This window comes from Hermetia illucens, chromosome 5 (genome assembly GCF_905115235.1).
Source record: "Hermetia illucens chromosome 5, iHerIll2.2.curated.20191125, whole genome shotgun sequence".
Classification (NCBI taxonomy): domain Eukaryota; kingdom Metazoa; phylum Arthropoda; class Insecta; order Diptera; family Stratiomyidae; genus Hermetia; species Hermetia illucens.
The window spans coordinates 55,678,987-55,705,429 of NC_051853.1; the positions used below are offsets into that span (position 1 = coordinate 55,678,987).

The 26,443-nt window shown below is 42.5% G+C and overlaps 1 protein-coding gene across 2 annotated transcripts in view; it reads right to left on the bottom strand.

The window, feature by feature from the left end:
• Positions 1 to 3,130: 3,130 nt before the first annotated feature.
• LOC119657870 (sex peptide receptor) overlaps positions 3,131 to 26,443 on the bottom strand; it is a 490,494-nt gene continuing 467,181 nt past the window's right edge. Inside the window, exons 6-8 of one of the 2 annotated variants that reach the window (XM_038064997.1) lie at positions 16,858 to 16,919; positions 3,981 to 4,732; positions 3,131 to 3,353 (exon numbers count right to left, since the gene is read on the bottom strand). In XM_038064997.1, the coding sequence (XP_037920925.1) occupies positions 4,009 to 4,732; positions 16,858 to 16,919 (786 nt within the window). In that variant the 3' untranslated portion in view covers positions 3,131 to 3,353; positions 3,981 to 4,008. Of the gene's footprint in view, positions 4,733 to 16,857; positions 16,920 to 26,443 lie in introns of both variants that reach the window. The other variant, XM_038064996.1, reaches the window with a different exon arrangement.

A 26,443-nucleotide genomic window follows, 5' to 3' on the forward strand; every position in this document is an offset into this window, starting at 1 on the left:
GGGTGTAAAATTTTTTTCATCAAATATAGTCATGTGGGCTATCAAATTAAAGGTCTCGATTAGTACTTTTCAAAGCCGATCTCAGTTTTGACATTCGTTGGAAGGGTGGGGAGCGCGGGGGGTTGAAAGTGATCACTTCTTTAAGGGGGCCATTCTCAGAAACTACCAAATCGAAAAATCTGAAAAAAATCAGGAGGCTGCCACTATATGATGGCTGGGCTCCGAAATACCTTCCATGCCGATATCTGTTTAAATAAAGTTAATAATAGTATATTACTACAAGTTTTTGTAATTGGTTAGAAACCCCCCTTACGTTCATCCTAGTACCATGAAATTTTGCAGTGATACAGGCTATAATATAGAGCATGATCCTACCAAGTTTGGTGGAAATCGCACTATTACTAACAAAGTTATAATACCTAATTTGTTGCTTCTTTGAAAATTGAAGACTACGAATGTCAATATCACCCGAAACTGGATATTCTCATGCAAAATATGGATATATTACGTGCTACGTACTAAGAAATACACAAAACCTTTCGTACCTGAAGCGTCCAGCTTCCGATTTCCCGACTTGTTCTTCTTTTTTTTTATTTTTCTTCTTTCTTTGATTCTAATTTTAATTAATTTTTTTTCTTTACATTATTATATATTATTATTTTCAATTTTTCTTTTATTTTTATATATTTGTTTTTTTCTGTTGGAGTAAGTAATATATCATGAATTTTGAATAATTTTGATTGATTTGAGGACTTCCTCCCCCTCTCTTCCTCTTTGATCTCGCAAAAGCTTTGAAAGGGACATCCTCTAAATGACGAAACGGCCTGAGGATGTCAAGGAAGAGTGGGAACCTCAGGGGCCGCGCCTCAATCACCATCTGAGGCAGAAGAGGCAATAATCGGGATTGTGATCCATCATGGATCTTCCCCCCTTGATCGCAGCACTCGAGTCCGAAGATTTACGGTTCCACGCGCGCCGTCGAGCCGTTCTTTTTATTTTTCAATTTTAGCTCGCGTCCTGGTTGTTATTTGTTAGGCCATCGCGAATTCATTGTATTATTCGGTACGGACCCACGCATCGGTAGAGACACGTTAATTTTGGATTAATGACACGCGAGGGAGCAAAGAGCTCAAAGAGGGATCAAAGAGCTCAAAGAACCCCTCCACATTCCTGACCCTGGCTAGCAAAGAGGCGTGGAAGAACGTGTCGACCGAGCACTTTGATGGAACTTCAATCTTTGCGGGGGGACCTTCACGGTCAATTTCGCCAACTTTGATGATCGTTTGATCTTCCTATTTCCTATAAGTTCATTTCACAGATTAAAGGGAACGCATGATAGGCTATCCCCTTGTTTTCGACCGTTGTTGATGTTGAATGGCCTCGAGAGTGATCCTGCTACTTTTGTCTGGCCTGGCACATTGGCCAGGGTCAGCCTAATCAGTTTTATCAATTTCGTGGGGGTACCGCATTCTCGCATGGCCCTGTACAGTTTTATGGCTGTCATAGCCCGCTTTACATTCGATGAAAAGACGGTGCAACTAATGTCCATATTCCAGCTGCTTTTCCTTCGTTTGCCGCAGAGAGAAAAACTGATATGTTTTCTGATTTACCTAGAGTGAAGCCTCTTGGCATGGGCCAATGATGTTCTGGATGTATGGGGCTATCCGGTCTAACAAGCTAGCGGAGAATATCTTATAGATGGTACTCAGCAACGTGATGCCTCTATAATAGCTGTCCTGCGTGATTTCCGCCTTTTTATGTTTGGAACAGATAATGCCTCGTTGCCAGTCGTCAGGCATTGATTCGCTGTCCCACACCTTGAGCATAAGTTCGTAAACCGCTTAGTGTAATTGGTTGCCTCCTTATTTAACCAATTCGGCAGTAATTCTATCGGCTCCAGACGACTTATGGTTTTTAAGCCGATGGATTGCACGAATATTTTGGTTGTTGAGCAGTTCATTAAAATACTCAATCCAATGCTCTAATATGCCCATTCTGATGGAAATTAGGATCATCTTTGTCTCGGCAGGATGAACATCGAGGTGTATAAGGCTCCAACCTACTGATTTGTTGATAAAACTTCCGCACCTGGTGCGGTTGCTCCCTATACTTTTCGAGTTCACAAATCTGGTAGTTATACCAGACTTCCTTTTTTCGTCCATGAAGTCGCTTCTCCGCTCGCCGGAGTTCGTGGTAAGTCTTTGCGCGTGCCCACATTCTTTGAGAATACAACATTACTCGGTATGCAGCTTTCTACCGCTCCGTTACTAGCTTAAATTTATCGTCGAACCAGCCGTTCCGACTTTTCTTGTGTATGCTTGTTGCTGTATCAATGATAACGCTCTTCAGCTGGTTGTGAAGATCATCTGTTGATGCTTCATCTCTAGGATATCTCTCCCTCTGTTAGGGAGGGTTGTGTTGTGAATGTCTCCAGTATTCATTTGATTCACTTGATTGTTAGAGGGAATTGTAGGCGGTGTTGTAATTCTAGCCCGAGGTACTAAGTCAACCAATCCTGGGAAGGAAAATCGATAGGTAGATGGACCGTGGTTCGCAGTGGGTATTTTCAATATTACACATAATCTATAAATCTGGTCACTTGACTGCTTGTGGTGCAGAGATGTAGTTGATGTCTTCCACACTTCTTTCTTCTGAAGAAGGTGGAGCCCCATCGTCTTCGCCTGGTGACGGAAGGGTGTCGAGCGAGGACACATGAAGCAAGGTAAAGAAGGGATATGGATAAGGGACACGCAGATAGTTACGGCTCCCCTAACCAAGGGGTTGCGCTCCTACACTGGGTAAGCTTGGCCTAAGGTTATGTGTCACATGGTTCCATCTTAGTGTCCTAGACATAACAGGGGGTTTTTAGTCGGAAATCTCTTTCAAACAAGAGTCCGACACATCGTGTGTAAATACAGTTTACCTCCCTATTCCGAAAAAAGGCATCTTCAGGTGGTTTATTGGCGGCATCCACCACCAGATCACCAGCAAAACCAATCATTGTAGCTTTGTTCGCCACCAGAAAAACAGATACCCGATTGTACGAGTCAAGAGAGGCAGAAAATGTAAAGGCAAACACTCAACCACCTTCGGCTTAATTAAAAAGCGCATGCATATTTCTCTCTTCAGAATCATTTTATATTTCTTAAATTCAGTTTCCTCTTTGATATCTTTTTACAAAATCTTCTACAATGTTAATTCAACCATATAACATAACCTACAATCTTTTTTGTCGAAAAGAGTTTAAACTATGAATTTACTCAGCAACATTTTCTCATTTCCATTTATCTCACAAATTCAACTTAGTTTTCCTTAAATTTCTCCGCATTCTTCTACGTTATCTTACGAAGGGCCTGAAAATCGTAAAGAGAGTCAATTTCGTTATTAAATCCTTTTATCCAATGAGTTAATCTTAAACGTCCACGGTAGATGGGATTAACAAAACTTTAAACACATTTATTACATATAAATAGGCTATGTAAAAACATAACAAAGCAAGGACTCAATATCAAAAATTTGTGATTGCCTAACTAAAATGTATTGAAAGCGCGTAAACTGACTTAAACAGTAATAGTCGCCATAACAGTCTAACTATAAAGTAAAATATAAAATATTGAAGTGTAACGAGGAAAATAACTTCTAATGCGTATCTACTTACGAAATCAATTAATTCCTAGCAAGTTCATTTAAATCGGCAATTAGGGCTCTGTCTTACCAATTTAAATGAAACACAATATTTCTACAACTTAGCAACAAATCAAGTTTTTACCTTAACATATTTTAGCACGGCCATTTGACATTTACACTGAATCTTTCGTTATTTTACGAAATAAAACTATTTTATTGTTTCGAAATTATCCTTACATAAAATTAATCTTCTAGCATTACATTCGATATTTACAGTTCAATTGTATTTACAATTCGATTGGATGAATTCATTTAATACTTGTCCCTATAAAATCGTAAAAACAATACAAAACCTTAAAAACAAAAAACATCCAGTTCCACCTAGAGAACAGTCTCATTCGTGCACGTCCTTGGTCCGTTGACCAGTGAATACTTTGACGAACCATCCTTTTTTGCGACAGCCTGTTTCAGGAAAATCTCCTTGAAAGTTTCTCTGAACTGTCGCGACATGCCGCAGTAGATGGCAAAATTTATTGGATAGCTAACGATGAGGAAGAAGTTTGCGAACAATATGAATAAGTTTGCAACCCGATAGTCGAGGAATTCAATGACGGCGGAAGAGATGATATGTAACGCGGTTATGACTGCAATCGGAATCTCCACTATCAGGAAGACCGTCACGACGACAATCAGCATGAGGGTTGTGCAGTTTGCATCCCGCAACTTCTTCGACTCTTTCTTGCGATTTTCACGGAACAGCTTCTCGCGTTTTTCCTGTGCTTTTTTCATTGCCTTGAAAAGCAAAATGTTGAGAGTGACGAGGAATGCGCACGGTAGCAGATGCACGAAAAGGACTCGGAATAAGAAATAGACGACGTAGTAGACGTCCTCGCCGATGTATTTATCCACCCAAGGAGCGGTCCGGGTGCTGCACACTTCAGCTGGTCGACCGTGCCATTCAATCGGGATGGAGGTGTAGGAGCGATCGAAGAATCTGCTGCTTTGGTGCAAGATGGCTGCAATACTTATGTAGAGGATGCATCGTTTCACACGCGGCATTGTGCACCATGTACGCGCCACTGGAGCGTGGCATACGTAAATATATCTGGAAAGGGAAGAAAAACAGAACGGATTTGAGAGAAGGTTTACGACAATGGAAGCAAACTTAGCATTTTTCAGGAAGGGAGTCGAGAACATGTGATTCTTGTTAGCCCATGCATCATTTACTTCAAATACTAAGGATTTCTAGAAACTGCTTATCCAACAATAAAGTTGCGAAACACATATTGGCTCATGAGACTTGCAGCTATAACCAAACGCGTATAATTCATACATACATACATATATAGTTTGTATAGGGCTCCAGGGATATGTTATGCAAAATGTTCTTCTCCACACATAAATTGACTTTCTTTTTTAAAAGAGTTTTGAGAACGAACCGTAATGGCACTAATGTTTCTGTGGGGTTTGTATTGACTTTAGACTTCAAAGTTTCCTTTCAAAATGTAGATTCCTGGAATGTTATTAATTGTCAAATCAACAACTGACAAAGTAATCAATTTAAGGTTTTGTTGGAAATAAAAGCGAACTCTGTGAGCACAGCGTCCTTTAAGCATACCGTCCAGAATGGCTTAACTCTGTGGTAATTGACGACGATAGGCATATGACCCATTGGTTTGATGTTTTGGTTCATAAAGGCATCGACCCTGGTTTCCATGCCAGGTATCACACATGCTGTTGCGTCTGATGTTGTATGGTAGGCGTACGCTGCCCGCAATCTATTTAATCTTAAGACACGACCTGCATACAACAATTTCAGAGATAAAGAGTCGACGACTTTGCCTAGGACTCAGGTCCTAAAGTCAAAAACTTTGAAACCCTTCGTTGTTAAACTATCAAGATGTGGCTTGAAGTTTCTTTTTTGGACAACCGTCCTTGATATTTGAGCGCTGGTTACGGAAGCCAAGATATGATTTTCCAAATTGCCTCGTTTGTAAGGAGTTACTATGTTGAACCACGATAGTCACTCCGGTGTCATCTGCAAAGTCAATTACGGTCACTGTTTTGTGAAGCTCGAACGTTAAAGTCCCGTCGTACATTATTATTCACGGAAGAGGACTGAGCACCTACCCTTGAGGAACTCTACAGGTTGTTTGATACTTCTTAGGTCCATCATCCAAATTGTAACAGTCTATCCAAGCAAAATACTTGGCGATGCGCACCAGATATTTGGGAGCACATAATTTGACTTAAGTCTCAGTCAGTTTGCTACATCTCACAAGTATTACTCGCATCGAGTAACTACGGTGTTAGATTTACTGATTTCCATTTTCTGCCTCTCTGGTACTGATTGCATTGACAGTGGATCTCGCCTTTCGGAAGCCGAACTGCATATCAGAGAGACCACCTTTCCCTTCTAAGATCGAGATAAGCTTATCGGATATGACCTATTCGACTAGCCGTTGCCATTTAATGAGCATTTAATCTTCTTCCACGATTCGCCTGGAAAATGACAGCTTGATGGTCGCTGTGTGCATATTCAAAGCTCAATTTCTTTTGGAGCTCCTGGCGTAATGTTTCGGGAGCAAACTTAAGCCCGTATCAGGAAAGTACTGAGTACGCTGGCATTTCCCAGAATTACATTCAGATGTGAAAATGCCTCGTGTAATATGCGACCCCTTGCATTTGTTTCGCGGCTATCTCAATCTTCTGCTCTTTCAACTATTGGCACGAACTCATTTAGTGTGAGGCGAAACATAGCAGCTAAACATATGAACGCCGCCTACCATAGGAATCTTTGGATCTATTTATGGTTTTTTCGATTGTTCGGCTTCCGGAGGTCCAGATTGCCTCGTTGCCGCTCCTATCTGAGACCCAAATACTACTGTGGAGATTTCTGTAGAATTCGCATATGATATATGGTTGCTATTCACCCCCATGGGGCATAGCGCGTCAACTACGTCTATCCGCCCTTATACACGATTTGCTGAAACGTACCTTAAGTCCTTCCAGAACTTCCCGAGAACCATACACTCCTCCTCTACTGTTCAGGCCACCCACTCGTCGACCTCTTGGAAGAGTAGATTTAGCTGCATGGCGTAGCACGCTATAGAATTGCCGCCAACCCACTACAATGTGTAACCTATCCATTGGCACTTCCGCTTTGTGATCAAGTCATTCACGGGTAACTGGCCTGTTCGCCATCCAGTGGGCCTCAAAAAAAGTTGCAGGCAAGTATCCACGTAGGCTTGGGGCTTTTAAGTAACAGTGAGAGTTCCTTTGCATGCGCTGCTCCCCCCTCTTGCTGAGATAACTGCAATTCCTGATTTTACACAGGCAGCGAAAGCAGACCAAGCACTGTGAATACATCGAGTTTGGGGCCACCATCAGTAGCAGCCACGCCTTCTACATATAAACATTTATCGACGCCTTCAATGTTCTACCCATTAATGTAGATAGGTAGTGTGCGATGACCCATTAGACTCAGAATTTTGGTTTTGTTGGTATTTGTCTCTCTGCGTGCTTTACCAAAATGATCCGCGGGATATTGATATGATCAATATAGCGAGATCCGGAGCGGAAACCAGTCTCTCTCTCTTACGATCAAGTCGAGGTTTTCCTTGATGTGATCTATAATTATTTTAACAATTATTTTTGTGACGGCGGGACGCAGATACCTCTACAATTGTTGCACTCATCACGGGTTCCGCCACTCTCTCAGAAAGATCTAGGTTACCAAGGATTTTTGTATGTGTGGGAGTAGCGGATCTGCAGTAGCTGTTAGGACAACGCTGATTAGCTCTACGGGGACTGTTAAGCTTATATATAGTGACTTTACTCAATTTGAGGGCATTAATCGCCAGTAACGATGCATAGTTTGTATTAATAGATGGCAATGAAAAGCGTTATCAAGATATCGTCAGTAGTATCTGCATTATTTGCTCGATTCCTCAGTTCCCAATGTGGTATTGTACTTGATTAACATTGAAAATTATACTTTCACTAACAAAATGTCCTCTAACTGGAGCAGTCAGATCGGAAGTTTTTCCTACAATAGTGAACCTGGTTGATATCCAGAGTTTTAACAGCCGACATGATCTTTCTTTTCTTTGGAGGAGCAGTTTGTAATCCCATGTTACATCACCAGATCTCATATGGTTAAGAATCGGGGTGAAGTGTTCCTTCCATGAATGAAGAGTCCATCCTTAATACCTTCACAGCAACATCGAAAGATTTGCGACCACAATCAAGCTCATTTGTTATGCGTTATATGCTTCTGAAACCACTGATATCTGCCAGAGCTTCTACTTTCCTGACGCGCAATAAGGAATTCCCTTTTGTCACGGCGCACACTACGTTGAACTTCCCGGGACTTCGTACAGTATCGGAGCTCGAACGTGTCATGTATGATATCACTCGCAGCGATCAATAGAGCCTTCAATTCGTTCCGTTCGTCGAGCCGTTTCCATGATTCCACAGTCATTCAGACCTTGTGACGTCCCTTTGGGACGAGGCCGATGACCTGTGTAGCAGCCGAGAAAAGAGCATTTTTGATGGCGGCCTAATGCTCAACGACATTCTTAGGTGAATCGCTACCACCCGATCAGCAAGATAACTCTCCCACTGTCAGGCAACGGCTGGATCATATAAGCGAACCACTTTGAACGGCCACTGGCATCTTTTATATCCTACAAGAAGCACCAAAAGTAACACGTAAGTGAAGGCAAGCGACCAATAGATGGTGATCCCCAACAAGACCGAACTCAGCGCTCCTTTGCTACGCCCATCTAGAAAACAACTCCTAAATGTACTGTACTGTACTGGACTGGTAAGAGACTCTGTAACCCCGATACCATCTTCGTTTACGCATTCTGGAAATGAAATGAATGAATCATGGACTGTTTTCCAAAATTTGTATACCTTTTAGCCACATCAAGCACGTTTTGAGAAATCATGTCCTGGGTTCCCTGCCACTTATTCGAATTCAACTGTAGGAATTTCATTTACAAAGAGATAAAATCACCTTCTTTGAACGCGGTATGGTCGAGGTTACTCTCTTGTCTATACGTAGCAGTTATTTGGGATTACTATTGCAAATTTCCGGGTTCGTCAGTTCACTTATTGTTGTAATAATCAGTACACCACGCTCACTTTTGAAATCTTACTTTTCTCTCCACTTTAGGTAGAGTGGAGTCGTTGCTGCATTTCCCCCTGCGGGTGATCTCAATATTCTAACACCACGCTTAAAATGATCGCTTATATTTTTACACGGTTTTTCTCTAGGACTGTCTCCACTAGATTGCTCGCAAATTGCCGCGTTCTCTCTTTGTTTGGCAGACAATGTTGACGTTCAATGACGCTATTCTAGATTAAGATTACGGGGAGGTGTCCCTATATATTCAAAACGTAACATACTTTCCTCCAGATATAGCCGTGTGGAATGCCAAATCAAAGGATCACGAACTCCGTCGAGCGGAGAAGCGACTTCACAGACGGAAAAAGGAAGCCTGGGAGAACCAACAAGTATGTGAACTAGAAAAGTACAGGGAGCAACCGCACCAGGCGCGTAAGTTTTACCAACAAGTCAGTAGGATGAAGCCTTATACACCTCGATGCTCATCCTGCCGAGACAAAGAGGGAAATCTGATTTGCGAGATTTCCGAGAATGGGCATATTAGAGCAATGGGTTCAGTACTTTGATGAGCTACTGAACAACCAGAACATCGGTGAGTTGGAGATCCTGTCGACTGAAGACGACGGACAAATACAAGTCGTTCATCAGCTTATGCTCTCGGTATGGGACAGATAATCAATGCCTGACGATTGGCAACGAGGCATAATCTGTCTCATACATAAAAAGGGAGATATCACACAGTGCAGCAATTATAGAGGTATCACGTTGCTGAGTACCATCTATGAGATATTCTCCACTATCTTGCGAGGCCGGATATCCCCATACGCCCATACCAAAGAGGCTTCATTCCAGGCAAATTAGCAACAGATCAGATTTTCTCTCTGCGGCAGGCGATGGAAAAACTGTTGGAATATGGACAACAGTTGCACCACCTGTTCATCGACTTTAAAGCCGCCTATGATAGCACAGCCAGGGTAAAACTGTGCATGGCCATGAGAGAATTCGGTATCCCGACGAAATTAATAAGACTGACTAGGCTGACCCTAACCAATGTGCGAGGCCAGATAAAAACAGCAGGATCACTCTCAAGACCATTTGACATCAACAACGGTGTACGACAAAGGAATGCCCTATTATGCACTCTTCTTAACTTGGCCCTCGAGAAAGTGATCCGTGATGCTGAGGTAATTGCGAGGGGTACGATCCTCTTGAAGTCCACCCAACTACTGGCCTATGCTGACGATATCGACATCTTGGGGAGAACGACCCGTGACGTACAAACTGCCTTCATCCAGATCGAACAGCCGGCGATTGTTGCGAGATCTTGGGCTGCACATCAATGAAGGCAAGACAAAATATATGGTGGCAACGTCAGCACCAAAAACCGACCAACCAACAATATCAAACCGCACTGGCCAAACAGGAAGAATAAAGATAGGAGACTACAACTTTGAGACCGTTGATAATTTCTCCTATCTAGTGTCGAAAATCACAACCGATAACAGCTAAGGTGATGAAATCCGCACACGGTTGTTGTCAGCCAACAGAGCCTATTCCAGCTTACAAAAACTGTTCCGCTCGAAACGTCTTACCATAGGGTCAAAGCTCTTGCTGTACAAGACAATGATCTTGCCAGTCCTCATGTATTCCTCGGAGACTTGGGTTCTTAGCAAGAAGAATTGCGAACTCTTGGTCGCGTTCGAGAGAAGAATCCTCCGAAGAATTTTTGGCCCCCTACATGAGGATGGACGATTCCGTAGCCTACATAATGACGACAACTATGAGCGATACCATGACCGTCTGGTTGTGGATAAAATCCGGTTCAATAGGTTACGGTGGGCGAGTCACTTAATCCGTATGGATGAGGATGATCCAGACGAGGCAGACCCTGCTTAAGACAGCTTTTAGGGATATCGAATTGGTGGACCTCGGGGCAAAACCGGGATGTCTGGAGTTTCTTATTAGGGCAAGCCTAGACCGGGTACCGGTTGTTGCACCGTTGATGATAATGATGATGATGATTCTTGTTTAATTGGAAATGACATTGTAACAACTTTCCTTTTCATTCTTCCAGACCTAATAATCTCAATGTCATTTGTAATTGAATTGGGGACAAATATTGCTTTCAAAGTAATTGATTTATATAACCAAAACCTAATTAATTTTCGGAACCTGAAAATTACCTGCAGGCAGAATTTGGTTTGATTCCAATTAAAATTTCAGAGAAGAGACTATAACATCCGTTTTCGTGTTATTTCCATTCGGAATGCAATCAAAATGCAATTGGGCAATTTCCGTTTCGTCCTTGTGTCACTTTACGTTGGCTGATTTATTCCTTTTTTCCATACAATCTGGCTTTGCTTTTGAAACTCAGTCCTGAATGGAACGTTAATTACTGCATTCGTTAATTAGCCCACTTTCCGGGCCACAAATTGGATAGTGTATGAAACAAACGTATTCCGAATGTGTTAACTATTCTCCGTTACCGCAGAGTTTGAAATTGGTTACAATAATTGGCAAGGATGGAAATCGAGGAAATTCAATAAAGGGATTTATAGTGGATTTCAGTTAATGATGTGCAAACTACCAAACATAACTAAACAGAAGGAAATTTTTCCAATACCCTTGACACAGGAGCATGAAGCGCGCTAGCTAATGGGCCTGACCCTTGATATTTGGCACTTTTTTTTTAATTGTAGGCCTCAAATATGGAAGTGGGAATCCAACAACCGGAAAGAGTACCACCATTTGAAGGCAGCTTTTGATAGGAGGAGAGAAATGAAATGGAACTTCGAAAATCATATTCCAGAAAATTTGACAATACTTAGTGAGTAGCAATCTGCAGCGCTATGTAAACAACCACCTTTGCTGGAATTTCTGGAGATCGTCATCAGTAAAAAAATGGTGGACCTCCTTGGATAAGCACCGAATGGAAACATGCGTAGGCTCGGAAAGAAATATGCCTCTAGTATTTGGGCGTAATTTTCCTTGAATGAACGATATGCTGTCATGTTCCAAAACCTGGTCATTCTCATTAATCAAGTCCAAGAGTAATTTTTCAATGTGTCTGAGAAGGGCGGGAGAAAAATGTTGCACAATTTCATTTTGTACTTTCCCTAGAATTCCATGCCATTTACCACCTTTGTATCTGCTCAAATAATTGGAGTGTAATGAATATTAATTTGCAATGGGATTACAAGGTCCCGCGGTCTAGCACTCATTTGTTAGCTACTACATTTTTGAGGATGTCAACCATTTTCAGATGGAAATGTTTTTGACAATTTTAATTAACTAATAAATTATTGGAAAGGATTAATGGTGGTCAAAGAGAAATATCGGTCCCAGGGCGAAACGTGGATTGGTACCCACGCCTGCTGAAGCAACACCAACAGCTCTACTACCAAACCCTATCTCCACCTCCACGTGGTGACCGCTGGGAGCTCTTTCCTAACGAAACGCTGCAGACGGAGAAGAATGAAGGCGGGTCTCCCGCGCTTAAAAACTGGGCAAATTGTACCAACTCGTCCTGTAGGTTGGGGGTTGGGTAGAGCTGACAACCCTACACGAAAAAAACTTGTTATGAATCCATAACAGGAGTCTCCGACAGGGTGGATTTTACAACTACGAACCCGGCAACGAAAAAGGAATAATGATTGCGCATTTTCTCATGGAACGTGCGCTCCCTGTACAGAGATGGAGCTGGCAAGTAGCTAGCCGATACCCTGTCCCAATATAGGGCTGATGTAACAGCATTGCAGGAGATGCTTTGGACAAGGACCGGCTTCTTGGAGAAGAGTCGCTACACCATCTATTATAGTGGCCATCCAGTAAACCATGTGCTCGGAGTAGGTTTTTTAGTCAGCCAGTCAGCAGGTTTCATGCTGTTACCGGCTTTGAAAGCATAAGCGAACGGCTATGCACTCTGCTCTTGCGAGGCAAATAAGCCTCATTAACGTTCACGCCCCTACAGAGGATACTGCAGAGTCGGAGAAAGATAAATTCTACGATGCAGTAGAACGAACCCTCAAAGCCTGTCCCAGATATGATATCAAAATCTTCTTGGGGATTTTAACAGCCAAGTAGCCAAGGAGCCCGTATTCAGGCGATACGTTGGCTCTCATAGCTTACATCAAAATACAAATGATAACGGACCGCGGATTATCCAATTAGCAGTGTCACAGGAAATGGAAGTACCTGGTTTGCGCGGAAAGTGGTTCACAAGCAAACGTGGGCCTCTCCAGACGGGACCACTTTCAACCAAATTGACCACGTGCTGAATGAACACCGCTACATCTTAGCCTCGACGAATGTCAGAACATATAGGGGGGCCAATATAGAGTCGGATGACTATCTCGTTGGCATGGTGCTCCGAGCACACCACCTGCAATTCCCTCTGTCACCCGAAAGTATTATAGATCATACGCTAGCATTTCACGTTTTCCAGTTGTACATATGTAACTGGTGCTCAGAGGTGGCGGCGAGGAAGATGGGGCGGCAACCCTATCGGCCAAACCAAAACCAAGTGTTCGAGGAGAACCTCCATAGTGGTGGCACCGGGAGACGCTGTAATCACTTTGGTTTGCCGGTCGGGATTCAGTAGGCGAATGCTCCAGACACCTAATCAGGGCGATCAGACGCGAGTCTGCACGGGGGCTCATCTGAAGTGGCAAATTGGTCACGAAGCCTTACCAGGGGTATACTGGTACCATGGGAATCGCTTAGTTGCGGCAGAGGTGTTAGATCGGCCTCACATCCACTGGTATGAATGCTGAGCCTGCACTCAGTATAAACCAGGACCGCTGTGCTTGCATGGCGGGGCTCTATTTGTGGTTCCAATAATTTTGTTAATAATAGTTGGATTGTTTTCAAACTTTTCAGAATTATGTCCAATATTATCGCCTATGCAGCTGGTAATTTGTAATTCTGGCATGAACTTAGGGGGGTTTTCCGGTAAATTTCTAAAATATGGTAATATACTATTATTAATTTTATTTGTGCAGATATCAGAACGGGATGTATTTTGAGGGTTAGATTTCGTATAAATGCATCGCTCTGATTTTTTTCAGATTTTTCGGTGGGATAGGTTCTGAAAACGTACGTAAAAAAAATGTACAACTCCCTTTCGCATGTATGGGAAGCCCCACTTGAAACTAAACACGAAAAGGCTCCACTCGCTGCATGTGCAAGGGAGCAAAGACCATATGTTCTCATCAAGTGGAAATCCGATTAACCCGTGAAAATCTTTTAGGCCGTTTCCGAGCAGATCAAGTATGATAGACTGACAGACAGACAGTGGTTAGAGAAACGACACGGTGAGATTAATTATAACCTCACCCAGTTTCTCACGGGGCCCGAAGGATGTCGCCAATACCTGCACAGGTTTAAATTAGAGACCTCATCCGACAGTCCAAATTGCGATGGAGTCCCAGTGGACATAGAGTATGTATTCTTCCAGTGTCCGAGATTTGTGGAAGAATGGAGGAATCTAGAGGAGACTCTGGGAGAGGTGCTGGTACCAGAAAATCTGGTGCCGAAAGCGGGGAATTGGGATGCGGATGGGGTCCATGTTCGCATCTATCCAAAACAAACTGCGAAAGGCAGAGGAGAAGAGAAAAGCGTGGTCACGTACGTCGCGTATGGAAGAAAGGCGATTAAGCTTGGAGCTGAAACGGAAAGCAGCCAAAGACGCATATAGACTCTATACCATTGAGGCGTGGATAGGCGGCCAATCAAACGGTCATGCATCTATCTGAAAATTTCTTTAAAATATCCGGTAGCCCTGATACCGACCGATCATATGGTTTCCAGATTCGTCTTTGAAAAGACATACGCTGTCGTAAACACCGAAAGAGAAGAATGGTCGACGAGTGGCCATGGGCCTTTTCAGATTACAGATCTAATAATCTTCACCAACGGGTCAGTCAGGGGGGAGGATGGATCGGGCACAGGGGTGTTCTCGGAGAATCCGTTTATAGAACTGGCCCGACCCCTCGGAAAAATGACGACCATATTCCAGGCGGAGATATATGCCATTTCATTGAAGAATGTCTGGGACAAAAATGGAGCGGTCGCACCATTCGAATCTGTTCCGACAGTGGGGCGGCATTATCAGCACTAAATGGCAACAACATATCAAGTCAGTTGGTGTGGAGTTGTCATCAGGTGCTGCTGAAACTTGGCCGACTGAACTAAACATTCCTGATGTGGGTGCCGAGGCACTTTAACATCGCTGGTAATGAGGAGGCTGACAGACTGGCTCGCCGAGGGTCTGGGTCCACAATGGTGGGGCGAGAACTGCCAAGTCTACTTTGAAGGGTGAAATTGCAAGGATTCAGGCAACCGAGTGGAGAAGTTTGGACTCTTGCCGGCAAGCGAAAACCCTTGTGAAAGAGCCTAGGGCCACTAGAGTGGCATTTTTGTTGCTCCTTAAACTACCATATGGAATAGATTGGGTAATGGTTTCGGGTAAGTGCATCCAATGTAAGGAGGAAGAGGAGACGGCCCTGAACTTTTTATGCAGCTGCTCGGCATCCTCAGATCTCAGACGAAGACATCTTGGCAAGGTTTTCTTCAATGAAGAATCTGCACACTCTCTGCCTCTGGAGAATGTTCTAAGATTCGCTAAAGCCTGCGAACACCGTAGCCGGGAAGCCATTGAATAGGCAACTTACGGGGATAGTACAATGGGCCTAACAATAGCCTGAGAGCTCGGAGCTGCGGCTCCCCCAGTTAACTAAACTAACTAACTAACTAACTAGAGTGAGCAGACTCGGCCCCGTGATGTAATACCTTATGGAGGTCCCATGGGGCAGCGGGGAAGTCGGGGGTGATTTTAGTGGGTAGGAATCCTATACGATGTATCCAGATCCGCGTCTTTTGAAGATTTCCATATCCTTAAAAAAAAAAAAAAATACCGGCAGACAGCCAGACGGACAGACCGACACTGAATCGATTTTAATAAGGTTTTGATTCACACAAGCCGCAGTTCGTAATTGATTCCGCCCCGCGACGTCATACCGAAATGGCAGTCCCACGGGAAAATGATAGGGAGGAAGTAGATGGGTTTTAGTGAGTAAAAATCTGAGATAACCGTATGGTAGGAACCAGTCATATATTTGAGCCTTTCCACCCTCCAATGCCAAAAATAAAACAGACAGACATAGACTGTGTTTTAGAAATAAGCAAACCCAGTACAACAACCAGGGAGCTACATAAACTTCAAAGACACAATGGAGCAATGAGGGCACTCTCAAGACCATCCCAGGAGATCCTTCTAGCGTTGAGTCCTCTCCATCTTCACATAAAGAGGGTGAGTTACAGAGTGTTCGGGAGTATTAGCGAGGAGGGGAGCGGCCTAAAATCGCGAGAAGATTTATATTCTTTCTAGCCGGTATCCTGATTGATTCCCCGTTACTATAATATATATATCAGACAGCACCCCCCTATTGAGTTGAGGATCTAGCATCTGTATTATGCGATATCGAAGAATGACTAGTAACACTCGCAGGCCCTACTACAACGTACCTCAATGGTTGGTAAACATTTTTAACACAACTATGATATGTTCGATAAGTGTTTGCTTTAAATTCGCTACTATTATTATTATTCTGTTAAGGGAAAGTCGCACCGCGTCCTTAAAGAACTATTGTACCCTTTTAAAGGTTATAGTGTACCTATTGATCATAGTATCTCAAGCAGGCCTATAACCGTCAGTATGTTCCCTACTTCCAGATGTTTCAGCTTTGCATCTGGTATTAAGTGTTCTCCCAGATGCCTCGACCTACTTTGCACAAGTGCCGAACACTGCTCCAGGACGTGTACAGAGGTTTCGTCATACTCCTCACAAAATCTGCAGGCAGTGTCTGAATTCGCTACTAATCAACAGAGATATTATCAAGCTATGCTTTCGTCATGACCGTAATTTCAAGTTAGTTTTACCTTTCTACAGTTCTAATAGGATGTGTAATTCAGACGAGCTTAAATCACCTTCTAACCAATCATCTCATCTCATCATCTCCAAACACTCATCCTATTATACATTCTTTTACGATTTTAAGTCAAATACCAGATGGCAAACTGATTTAATGTAGACTCACCTTTGCACAGCTAACGCCAACGTCAGCCATATCGACGCCGTGTGAAACATAGCAGGCACTATCTGGAATGAAAATAGGAAAAATTACGTGAATTATTTGAATATTTTCTATGCAGGAGACGTGACAAACTACGGGGAATATGCTTTATGGAAGCATGCAACTGTGGAGGAATTGCCTTATTTTATCTGAAAAAGAAAAATGCCAGCTTTCTTGGATAACATTTGCAAGGACTGAATATTTTCTTTGTGATGGAGTTTGTCATGCATGGGATTTTTCAGATGTTTCTCGGATATTTGGGTCGGTGAAATCTAGCTTGATTCTGCATAATGTGAATTTCACGACTGAAATAACGTCCTTAAAAGCAAGAAGACGCATTTTGCAAAATCGAATATCATATGGAAGTATATGTGTTTAACGGATTGAATAATATAAAGATAAACATGTTGGAAATGGCATAAGATATTTTATAAACTGAATAAAAGTATAATTCCCCGAAAAGATTCCTTCGGCTTTGTCAAGTAGGGTTAAAGATTAATAGATTCAATGACCCACAAAGAATGCAACGTCGTTAACTGTGGTCTATTTACATGCATATATATTAAGCGCAACCTGGATGAAGTGAAGGTCCTTTGCGATCGACGCCTTAACCAACGTCTTAAAGTCGCCCTAGCGACCTCTATGGTTCCGGCTACTAACAAACGTCGTCACGCAGTATTTAAAACTACTTTTGAAATGACGGCATCCGAATTTGATGTGGGGTTGCACCAAGAAGACTGTATACAGAAGGAGCAAAATCAGCAAAGGGACACAAAATATCATCGTGAATGTGAGTGAACCATGTGGTTAATATTTTGGTGTGTCGGTGTGTTGATGGTACTTAAAAGGGTTTCTTGTGCATTTTTCCCCATCTCATGGAATAATCCGTACCCAGCTGCACAATGCCACATGCCCGCAACCACGAGGGTGCACACCAATGCACTGCATCACATACACGGCCCTAGCACCTGACCTTATGCGAAGAATTTTTCTCCCGCAATTACCACAGAGGTCGAAGATGCGCAATGATTTTTCTTCCCATAAAATTCCGAAGAATGCGCTGGGAGTTGAATCCCCTGTATACAGTCTTCTTGAGTTTCCCCTATCACGAAAAATTTTTGAAGAAGGCGTCTTCGATGATATTGTCATATAATTTGCATTGATAAAAACTCACTAGCTAAGATTGACTTGAACGTATTGCTTGAGCGGTACTTTGATTTTCAAAAGCTTAAGTTGAAATAAATATGAAGAGAATTTCTGGCGTTAAAAATTCTTGTTGATCTTTAGGATGATATACAATATTTCGAGCACTTTGCAACCCAGCATTGCTATTGTCAGACGGAGTTATCTCTACCTAATTGTTGTTTTGCTATCGCTATGGAGAACTAGCATTGAATATATGTACACATGTATGATGTTAAGGCGATGGGCATCAACAGGTTACCATTTGGTTCCGATTAGGATGTGTAGGTCCTGCGACTCCTTTTTTATTCGTCCTTTCCTCATTACATGAAGCAGATTTTTTGCCGCTCTTTTATATTTTGAATCCTTTTTTGAATGGATTAATTGTCTTTTTCTTGTATAGGTCGTACATGATACTCCACAAGGGTAAAGCCTGGGCAGATCCCTTAGCGACACCGTCTGACACACGGCAGTGATTTGTGCCTTCGTCGGTGTCATGTTTGAGTTTCCTATTGATGAATAATATCCACTATGTTTCGCAGGTAGGCCGGAGTAGTCTTTCTGACGAGTGACCTTTTAGTGGACGACCAGTTTGCAAAAATTTACCCCATCGAATGTTACCACCATACAGTATTCCTTTTACCCTTAGCGCATTTCTCACCTTCACCACTTTTATTGCATCGACAGGGAGTCAACCGTTCCTGAAACCAAACTGCATATCATATAGAGCTCTTTCATTATCAGCTGTCTCTCGTAATCTGTTGGCAATTATTTTCCTAGAATTTTTTCCATCGCGTCCAAAAAGCATACTGGACGAGCATTTGCTTCCTTTCGGTAACAAAATAAAACATTTCCGCTTTTTTTGGAAAACATCCCTGGAGACATTTTGTATGGTTTGTATAAATGTGTCTGACTTGGTGGGAATGGAAGCTCCCACTCCTTTATTCGCAATGTCATCAGGTCCCGCTGCTGTCTTATGGCTTATTTTCTTGCAAAAATTGCTTAATCCTCGGTGAAACGGGGAATGATCTCAGAATTGGTTTCTCTGACTCACACTGTTTGATCGTTGGGGGGGCAATGTCTCCACTATTGATTTCACCATTATCGGGTAGGTACCTGCGGAAGCTTCTTCCCCTGTATTTTAGAAAGAACCATTCTGTAGGCTGTGTCGCAATGGTTTACGTCAACTTACTTGTAAAGATTTTTACGACTTATACTTGTGAATTCTCTTATTGGTTTCGGCAAGTCGAACGTCAATTGTCTAAACGTGGAGAGCTGCTCTCCAGTCTTCCTCTCGATCGGCAGTGACTCATCGACTCCTCGGCATTGAAACATCGTGAGCTTTAATAACAGCCTGAATTAGTTGCTTGGACAATCTTTCTATTGATCCTTGATTCATAGTGGCGGAATTCATCGCCAAGTGAAACCCATCTTCATCGACGAAGCTATCCTTTTGTTTTGCGTTTGTGAGTTTGTGATTTTTACCTTTCCGCAATCTCTATCTGTTTGATTCACCATTATTCACAATTCCTATTTCCAGGGATGTAGCCAACGACGTCTGAGGTTAGTTGGTATGTCTGCTACCCCGGTGGGTCGCCCATGCGTTGAAGGTAACGTCGATAGTTACTAGATATCTAGTACATGCCTTTGCTACGTTCTCTAGTATTATCTGAAGCTCAACTTTTGTCCAACTGGGCCTCGAAGTTTATTTACCCCTCCATTCCTCCTCCTCCATTCTCTTGTTTGCTACACTGTGTGTCAGGACATTTTGAGCCACTTCGCAGTGATTGAGGTTTATTTTTATTATGTTCAAAGTAATTTCATAGTTTTCAAAACTCTCCTGAACATTGGATGCTTCTGACTGTCAGTTATGTAACTAGTATTTTTTGCGTGGCCATAGCTGCAGAATATACTTGATACATTGCATCGATTGGATCGATCCTACTCATTTGTACATTTTTTCAACCAAGTGTGCATACTCTAAACATTTGAAGCACTATGTAATCATTGCAGGTTCACTAATGCGATAAGCAGCCCAGCCAATTCTACTTTCTGCTGAAAAGGCAAGTGTTGCATTATTTTTCGCCGTACGGTATTGTTTCAAAGAACATTATACCCCCGTATTTCAAATTGCGGCCGAATAGTCGCGACTATATCTTCCTTGATGGTGATCTCACCGATATCCCTGCATTCAATGGTAATTCGACGGGTTGGGGTCTAATATCTGTATGTCCGTCCAACGCTTGACCGATACTCTTTCAGAACTGATTTTCCGCTGTTCCGCAGTGTTGAAAGAACAGGCCCCCACTCTAAAATCATTCTAATTTTGAGTATGGTTTTTCCGGGTCGGTTTTGACGCTGAACAGTTTATTCACATACGACAAATCGCCTCGGTTTTTAAGATTCTGCCAAAAACAAAACCATATTGGAATCGGTTAACGGCCTGACTGTCTCTCCGTACGTCCATCTGCCTTTCTGCCTGTCTGTCGCCCATATTTCCTCAATACGAATTTGATACAAAATTGGTGGAAAGGTCGGAACTGTGAATCCCATGCATGCACTAAGTAACTTCGTTCTACGTTGAGTTTCGAAATTAGATTGGAGATTGGTTTCAAAAAGGAAGAGTGCGGGGGTTCGAAAGGGATTGATTATTTTAAAGGCCCGTTCTCAGAAATCACCCAACCGAAAAACCCTGCAGAAGGTTATGGTGGTCCATGCGCATGGTATCTAGGACTTTATAGACTCCCCGTTACGATATCTGCTCAAATTAAGTTATTAATTGTTAATTATTATGTTTTGAAAATTTATAGCAAACCCCCCTTAAGTTCATCCTGGATTCGCTGGAAATCGCACCGGAAATCGCACTATTATTAATAAAATTACACGAGATAGAATGTGACTACCACGTCGAATAGCATACCGGCTATATTGAATGTATATTCACTACCAGTTATAAAAAGGTGAAACTATCTTGTAGACGGATATTTTTAAATAAAAACTTCATAACTGAAGGGTTCAGCTTTCGGTTCCTGACTTGTTTGCTTTTCTTGGCCATTCGTTCTTGGGCATTTTCACCCATTCTCTTTATCATGCACCCTTTCTGGCTTGAGACATTTGTTTTCCCAACTGTATTTTTGGATGCCTGCTTCGGTGTAACTTCCTGCTGACGTTTTGTATTAGGCTCTTTATTCGAAACTTTAATCTTTAATCTTTAAGCTCCTTTAGGAGGAATTTTTTTTCGTTCGCCGGTTTCAGTTGATCTATATTTGAACTTAGGCATTTTTTAGGAAGCGTATGAGACCGAAGATTTTAGCGAAGCTATACTGCCGTTTCCTAAGATGCTTATTCAATGGCCTTTCGAGAATCTATCCAGAGATAGAAAGTGTATAAATATTTCACTCAAGAAAATCCTTTCGAGGTATCTTCGCCAAAGTTCGACCAGGCCAGGCAGCTGAAGTACAGAACCGTATCTTTTTCCGCTTCATATTGGCTACATATAGTGGATTTTTCCCATGTGATAACTGAAGGTAGCAGTGTCCGGTTAAAAGATCTAGTAAGGTTTTCATATCCGTCATTTCAAAAGATACTCTGCCAACATGAATTTACATTTCTCTATTCATCTGCCTTGCTTATCTGGAATATAGTAATTATTTCTCCGAGATGTCCAATCACTTCCAAAATAAGCACCCATGACTCCGATCTATTCTCTGTGACTGACCCGTCATTGAACATTTGCTAAAATTTAGGGTCCAAGCAACCGGTAATTACAAAAATGTCTGAGGATTTTAGGCACCCCAACTTATTCACACCTAAGGTAGTTGAGAACCAGGCACCGCTTAACAAGTTAACTACCAATAACATAGGAAAAAAGAAAAAAGTCTATTAAGTGGGATTTAGTTTCAGTTGAAGTCCTTGAAGAGTGTAACAGGACCATCCAGCCTTGTTGAAAGTTCTGGCTTACTGTGAGTTGGAGCTTAAGAAAGTACTCAAAGTCTCCTCTGGTAGTCGTAAAAACCGACTAAAAGAAATATAAATTTTAGTGCTAGCAATCTGCAAATTTCCAAACTTTGGTGCTACCTAAACTTCTACAACGTCTCGAATACGGATTGACTTCATGGCGACGACCTTTAGTTATCGAAAACGGACTAAGATTGGTTTTTAGAATGTTCCTGACGACTACCGCAAGTCCTGCGTTCTTGACTTGGGCGACGGTTCCCGATAAAATTCGTACAGCGAGAATCCGGTCCCAATAGACTTCCGATATAGTGAAAAGGATCCTTGTCCTCCTGGTCGTTTACCTTCGCTTGCGTATTGCGTCCGTCACTTCTCGCAGAGTTGAAGAATTGCGACTACCAAGTTCAACATCCACCGCTTCAGCTGTCACTCGACGGTGGAAGAGGCATCTTGCGTACATTGAGTAATCCACCTGACAATATCGAAGAGCATTGGGTCACCATGAAAAATGTTGTCTCCTCGCTGACATGCAGATCATCGGCCTTGATCTTAAGGGACACCATAAGATCTGCTTGACTACGCAACCGCGAACGCGGATGAATAAACAGAAGCTATTGAAGGCTCTTTTTCTGTTACGAGTGGTGGCGAACGTGACAGACTCAAGCTCCGATACTTTACGACATTCCGAGAGTTCTACGAAGCGAGAGGAAATTTGTTTTTGCGCTGGTTGGGAATGCTGAAAATTCCGCAGAATGCAATGATTTCAGAAGTGTACACCGCATCACGAAACAATTTGGATGTGATCGGAAATCTTTCGATTGTCTTGTGAAAGATGTTAACGGCCAACACCACATCTACGACGACGAATGGCTGAAGAGGTGAAATTAACACTTCACCAGGGGTCTTAACCGAATGATATTTCGTGGAGTTCTGCCTCTTGTGGATGCTGCTGCTCCTCCAAATAGAAGAGAAATCACCTCGGACATCAATGCACTCAAACAGTGGCCTTAATGGTCTCCCCACATGGTTATTTAATGTCTGCAGTTTCTGCGGATCTGGTAAAATTCAATACTTTTTCTAGAGAATTGAAGAAGGGGATGATCGCAAAGATTCCAGAAAAGTTCTTCCAGTGAGTGCTTTAATTGAAGTATAAATATAACAGCCAAATTAATCCCAGAACACGTGAAACGACGCCTCGAAGACTTGCTCGACAGAGCGCTGGCTGGCTTCCGCTCTTAACTCTCCTGCATTAGCCACATCAGCACCCTACAGATTATTTTGCAAGAATGCGCGGATACGGAGAGGCACTCGGGAGAAACTAATAGCAATTATCAGAGCAACATATGATGTCGCAAATTGTCACGTGCTACACCGGGGTAAAGTCTTAGAGGAATTTGAGACCGAAAGAGAAGTCCGCAAAGGTAGCATTTTCCCACCGATATCGATAATAATTCTTCTTATTTTCGGTGATATTCTTCTTGCTGGCTTCTCCGGAGGACGTGGAGGAATTCAAGTGACAATAATGTCTATCCTTAAGCACCTTGACTAGGCTGATGGACCTTGCCCGAATAGCTATGAATTTGGAAAGACAGAAAGGAGAGTTGCATTGAAGATAAACACTAATAAAACCAAAGCTTCTTCTACTGGATGTCGCTTGATGCATTAAAAGCGCTAGATACGCTTTCACTGTCTTGTCTAAAATCTGGAAATGTAGTTATCTCTACAATAAGATCAAGTTGAGACCTTTCTGCCAAACTTTCTTGAATACCTGCCTGGAACGCATCATAAGAGGACTTAAACCGATAACTTCTTCTTTTTAAAAATGGATATATATTTTCGTAAATAAATACTAATTCCGGGAGCTACTTATTCCCTTCTTCAGTGCTTAGCTATTGTAGGCACCTTGGTAGCTAAGCTTAGTTCTACAAAGATTTTACAAGCATCGAAAATAATAAATAATGTATCATAGAATATACACTGGCCACAATCAGAGCCCCGCCATGCAAGCACAGCGGTCCTAGTTTATACTGAGTGCAGGCTCAGCATTCATACCAGTGGATGCGAGGCCTATCTAATACCTCTGCCGCAACTAAGGAGTACGGCACCCGAGTTGTACAGCGCAACTCCACGCTTGAGCTCCAAGGAGCTCTGCCCGCGATGTAGGCATAACCACAACCACCATGAAACTCCCACTAGGGGGCCGACCGCAAATAACCGGGCCGTGAACACATCCTCCAGGAATTCTCCTGGAGCATATGCTCTCAGAGGGCCATCCCGGTTCCCATGGTACCAGATAACCACCGGTGGAGCTTCGTGGCAGAGCCACTTCATATGAGTCCCTTGCAGACTCGGGCCTGATCGCCCTCCTCGAGTACGTGGGGACGGAACTCCCCGACGGGTTAACTGGCTATTTGATCAGAAGGCGGAAGTGACAGTGGATAGGTCACACATTAAGGATTTCATTGCCTAGCTACTCCATCCAGGAAAAACGCACTGACCCAAGACGACCGACGGGTGGGTAGCCCCAAAGGCATTTGGCGCACAACAGTAGAGCAGGCGTGCGAGCATCTCAAGCATTTCAGGTAGTCGCGAGTGATGGCGAGTATGTGTTGCACTATATCCCACCAAGGGTAAATGGTTATCATATACATATATAGGATAATATACGATTCCGTAGCCTATATAATGACAGGATTTATTAGTAATATCTTGACCGTTTGGTTGCATATAGAATCCGACTCAATAGGCGGGCGATACATTTAATCCATATGAATTAGAATGATACATTCTCAAAAGTCTATATGGGCAATAACGATCTTAGAAAAAGAAGACGCAGAAGACCCTGCCTCAGATGAAGCGATAGCGTAGGGCAGGACGTTAGATGGCTTTTAAGGAAATCGAGTTGATTGACCTTGGCGCAACACCAGTGTACCTGGAGTTCCCTACTTAGGCAGACCAACACGAGATACCGGTTTTGCAGAATTATTGATGATGATGGTGAAGGTTGTGCTCATTTATCAGTAAATAAGGATAGTCGAACTTGCGTTCGCTATTACATTGATGGGAGGGAGTGCCTTTGCTAGAAGATCTAGAGGCCATCACAGGTATCCGGACGAGAAAATATGACGAAGTAGGAGATTATGATCGTTGTTAGGCCAGTTAATAGCTTGAACTTAGACAAACAGAAAAGACAAATATCAAGTTCGCAGGCTGCGATACCTCTTGCACAACAGGGAAACCTCATGGTCAGGAAGAATGGTCGGATTTCTGCAAAGACTTCTAATTCATTCGATTATTGGTATGCACGAGAAATCTTGAGAAAGTTCTCAAAACTTCCCTCGTGACCTGTTGTGAAAGTATCGGGTCTGCGTCATTACTAAAGGGATCTGATTTATAATAGCTTACTGCGGTTAACACTGTAATGTAGAAGTGAGTAAAAACAAAGTAACGCATAAACATTTGCTACAACAGAATTGGCTAGGAAACTGATTCTTTGCAAACATATTCACACTTTAGCTCCGACCTTTTCGTTAATTCAAGTTTAAAGTAAAATTTTGAAAACCATGTTTATTTGCAATTTCCAAAAATACCATCCAAAAATGAGAGCAAAAGCCAATCCTTAAATTGAAACGTTTTCAATTCTTTCAATTCCACGCTGTAGAGCAAAACCTTCATTATATATAACCTTCCCTTCCAACACACTTTCCGCTAATAATACAAAACGTGAGCGAAATTCAAAATGCTCCAGTTTCACCGAGTTCTTTATCATTATTCCAAACCCCAAGGTTTCCAGGCACTCTCAGTGCGCCTTTTTTGAACTGACTCTTCAAAGCACCCAGTTGTCATGGGGGAGGGTTTCCTCTTGAACAGTTTCAGGATTCTTTTCGACCGCACTCGTGGAAGCTTTCGATTGCATAAGTCTTACTATAACTCCCACGAGCTCCTTCTCGATACCGCTTAAAATTACAATGCCAAAGGTAATTTCAAGGTCGTTTACTTGATAAATTTGCTGATTAAAGTGATAGAAAAGATTTTTCCAAGATTCCTCTTGCAGTTTTAAGGTCGGCTCAAGGCAGTGTCTTTAGTACAGGGGCAAAAACCAGAAGAGGGTTGAGCTACAGTTAAAGTAGGGACGATATCACGACCCGCCTGACGAGGTGGCCGAAGGGTTATTATGAGACTTTGAGATTGAGATGGGTCGCATGAAATGGAGGCGGAAATAATTAGAGAAGACTGAAACTGCTTTCTGTGTACTGAATTAAATGCGGAAGTTATTCGAAGAAAAGCCAGAGTAGATTGGAAATAGAGAATGAAGTGAAGTTGAAATTGTAGAATAATTACACTCGCTATGGAACAGAAGTGTTATTAAAGCCATCAAGGAAAAAGTTTGGAGAGGAGTCCTTCATAATGTGAA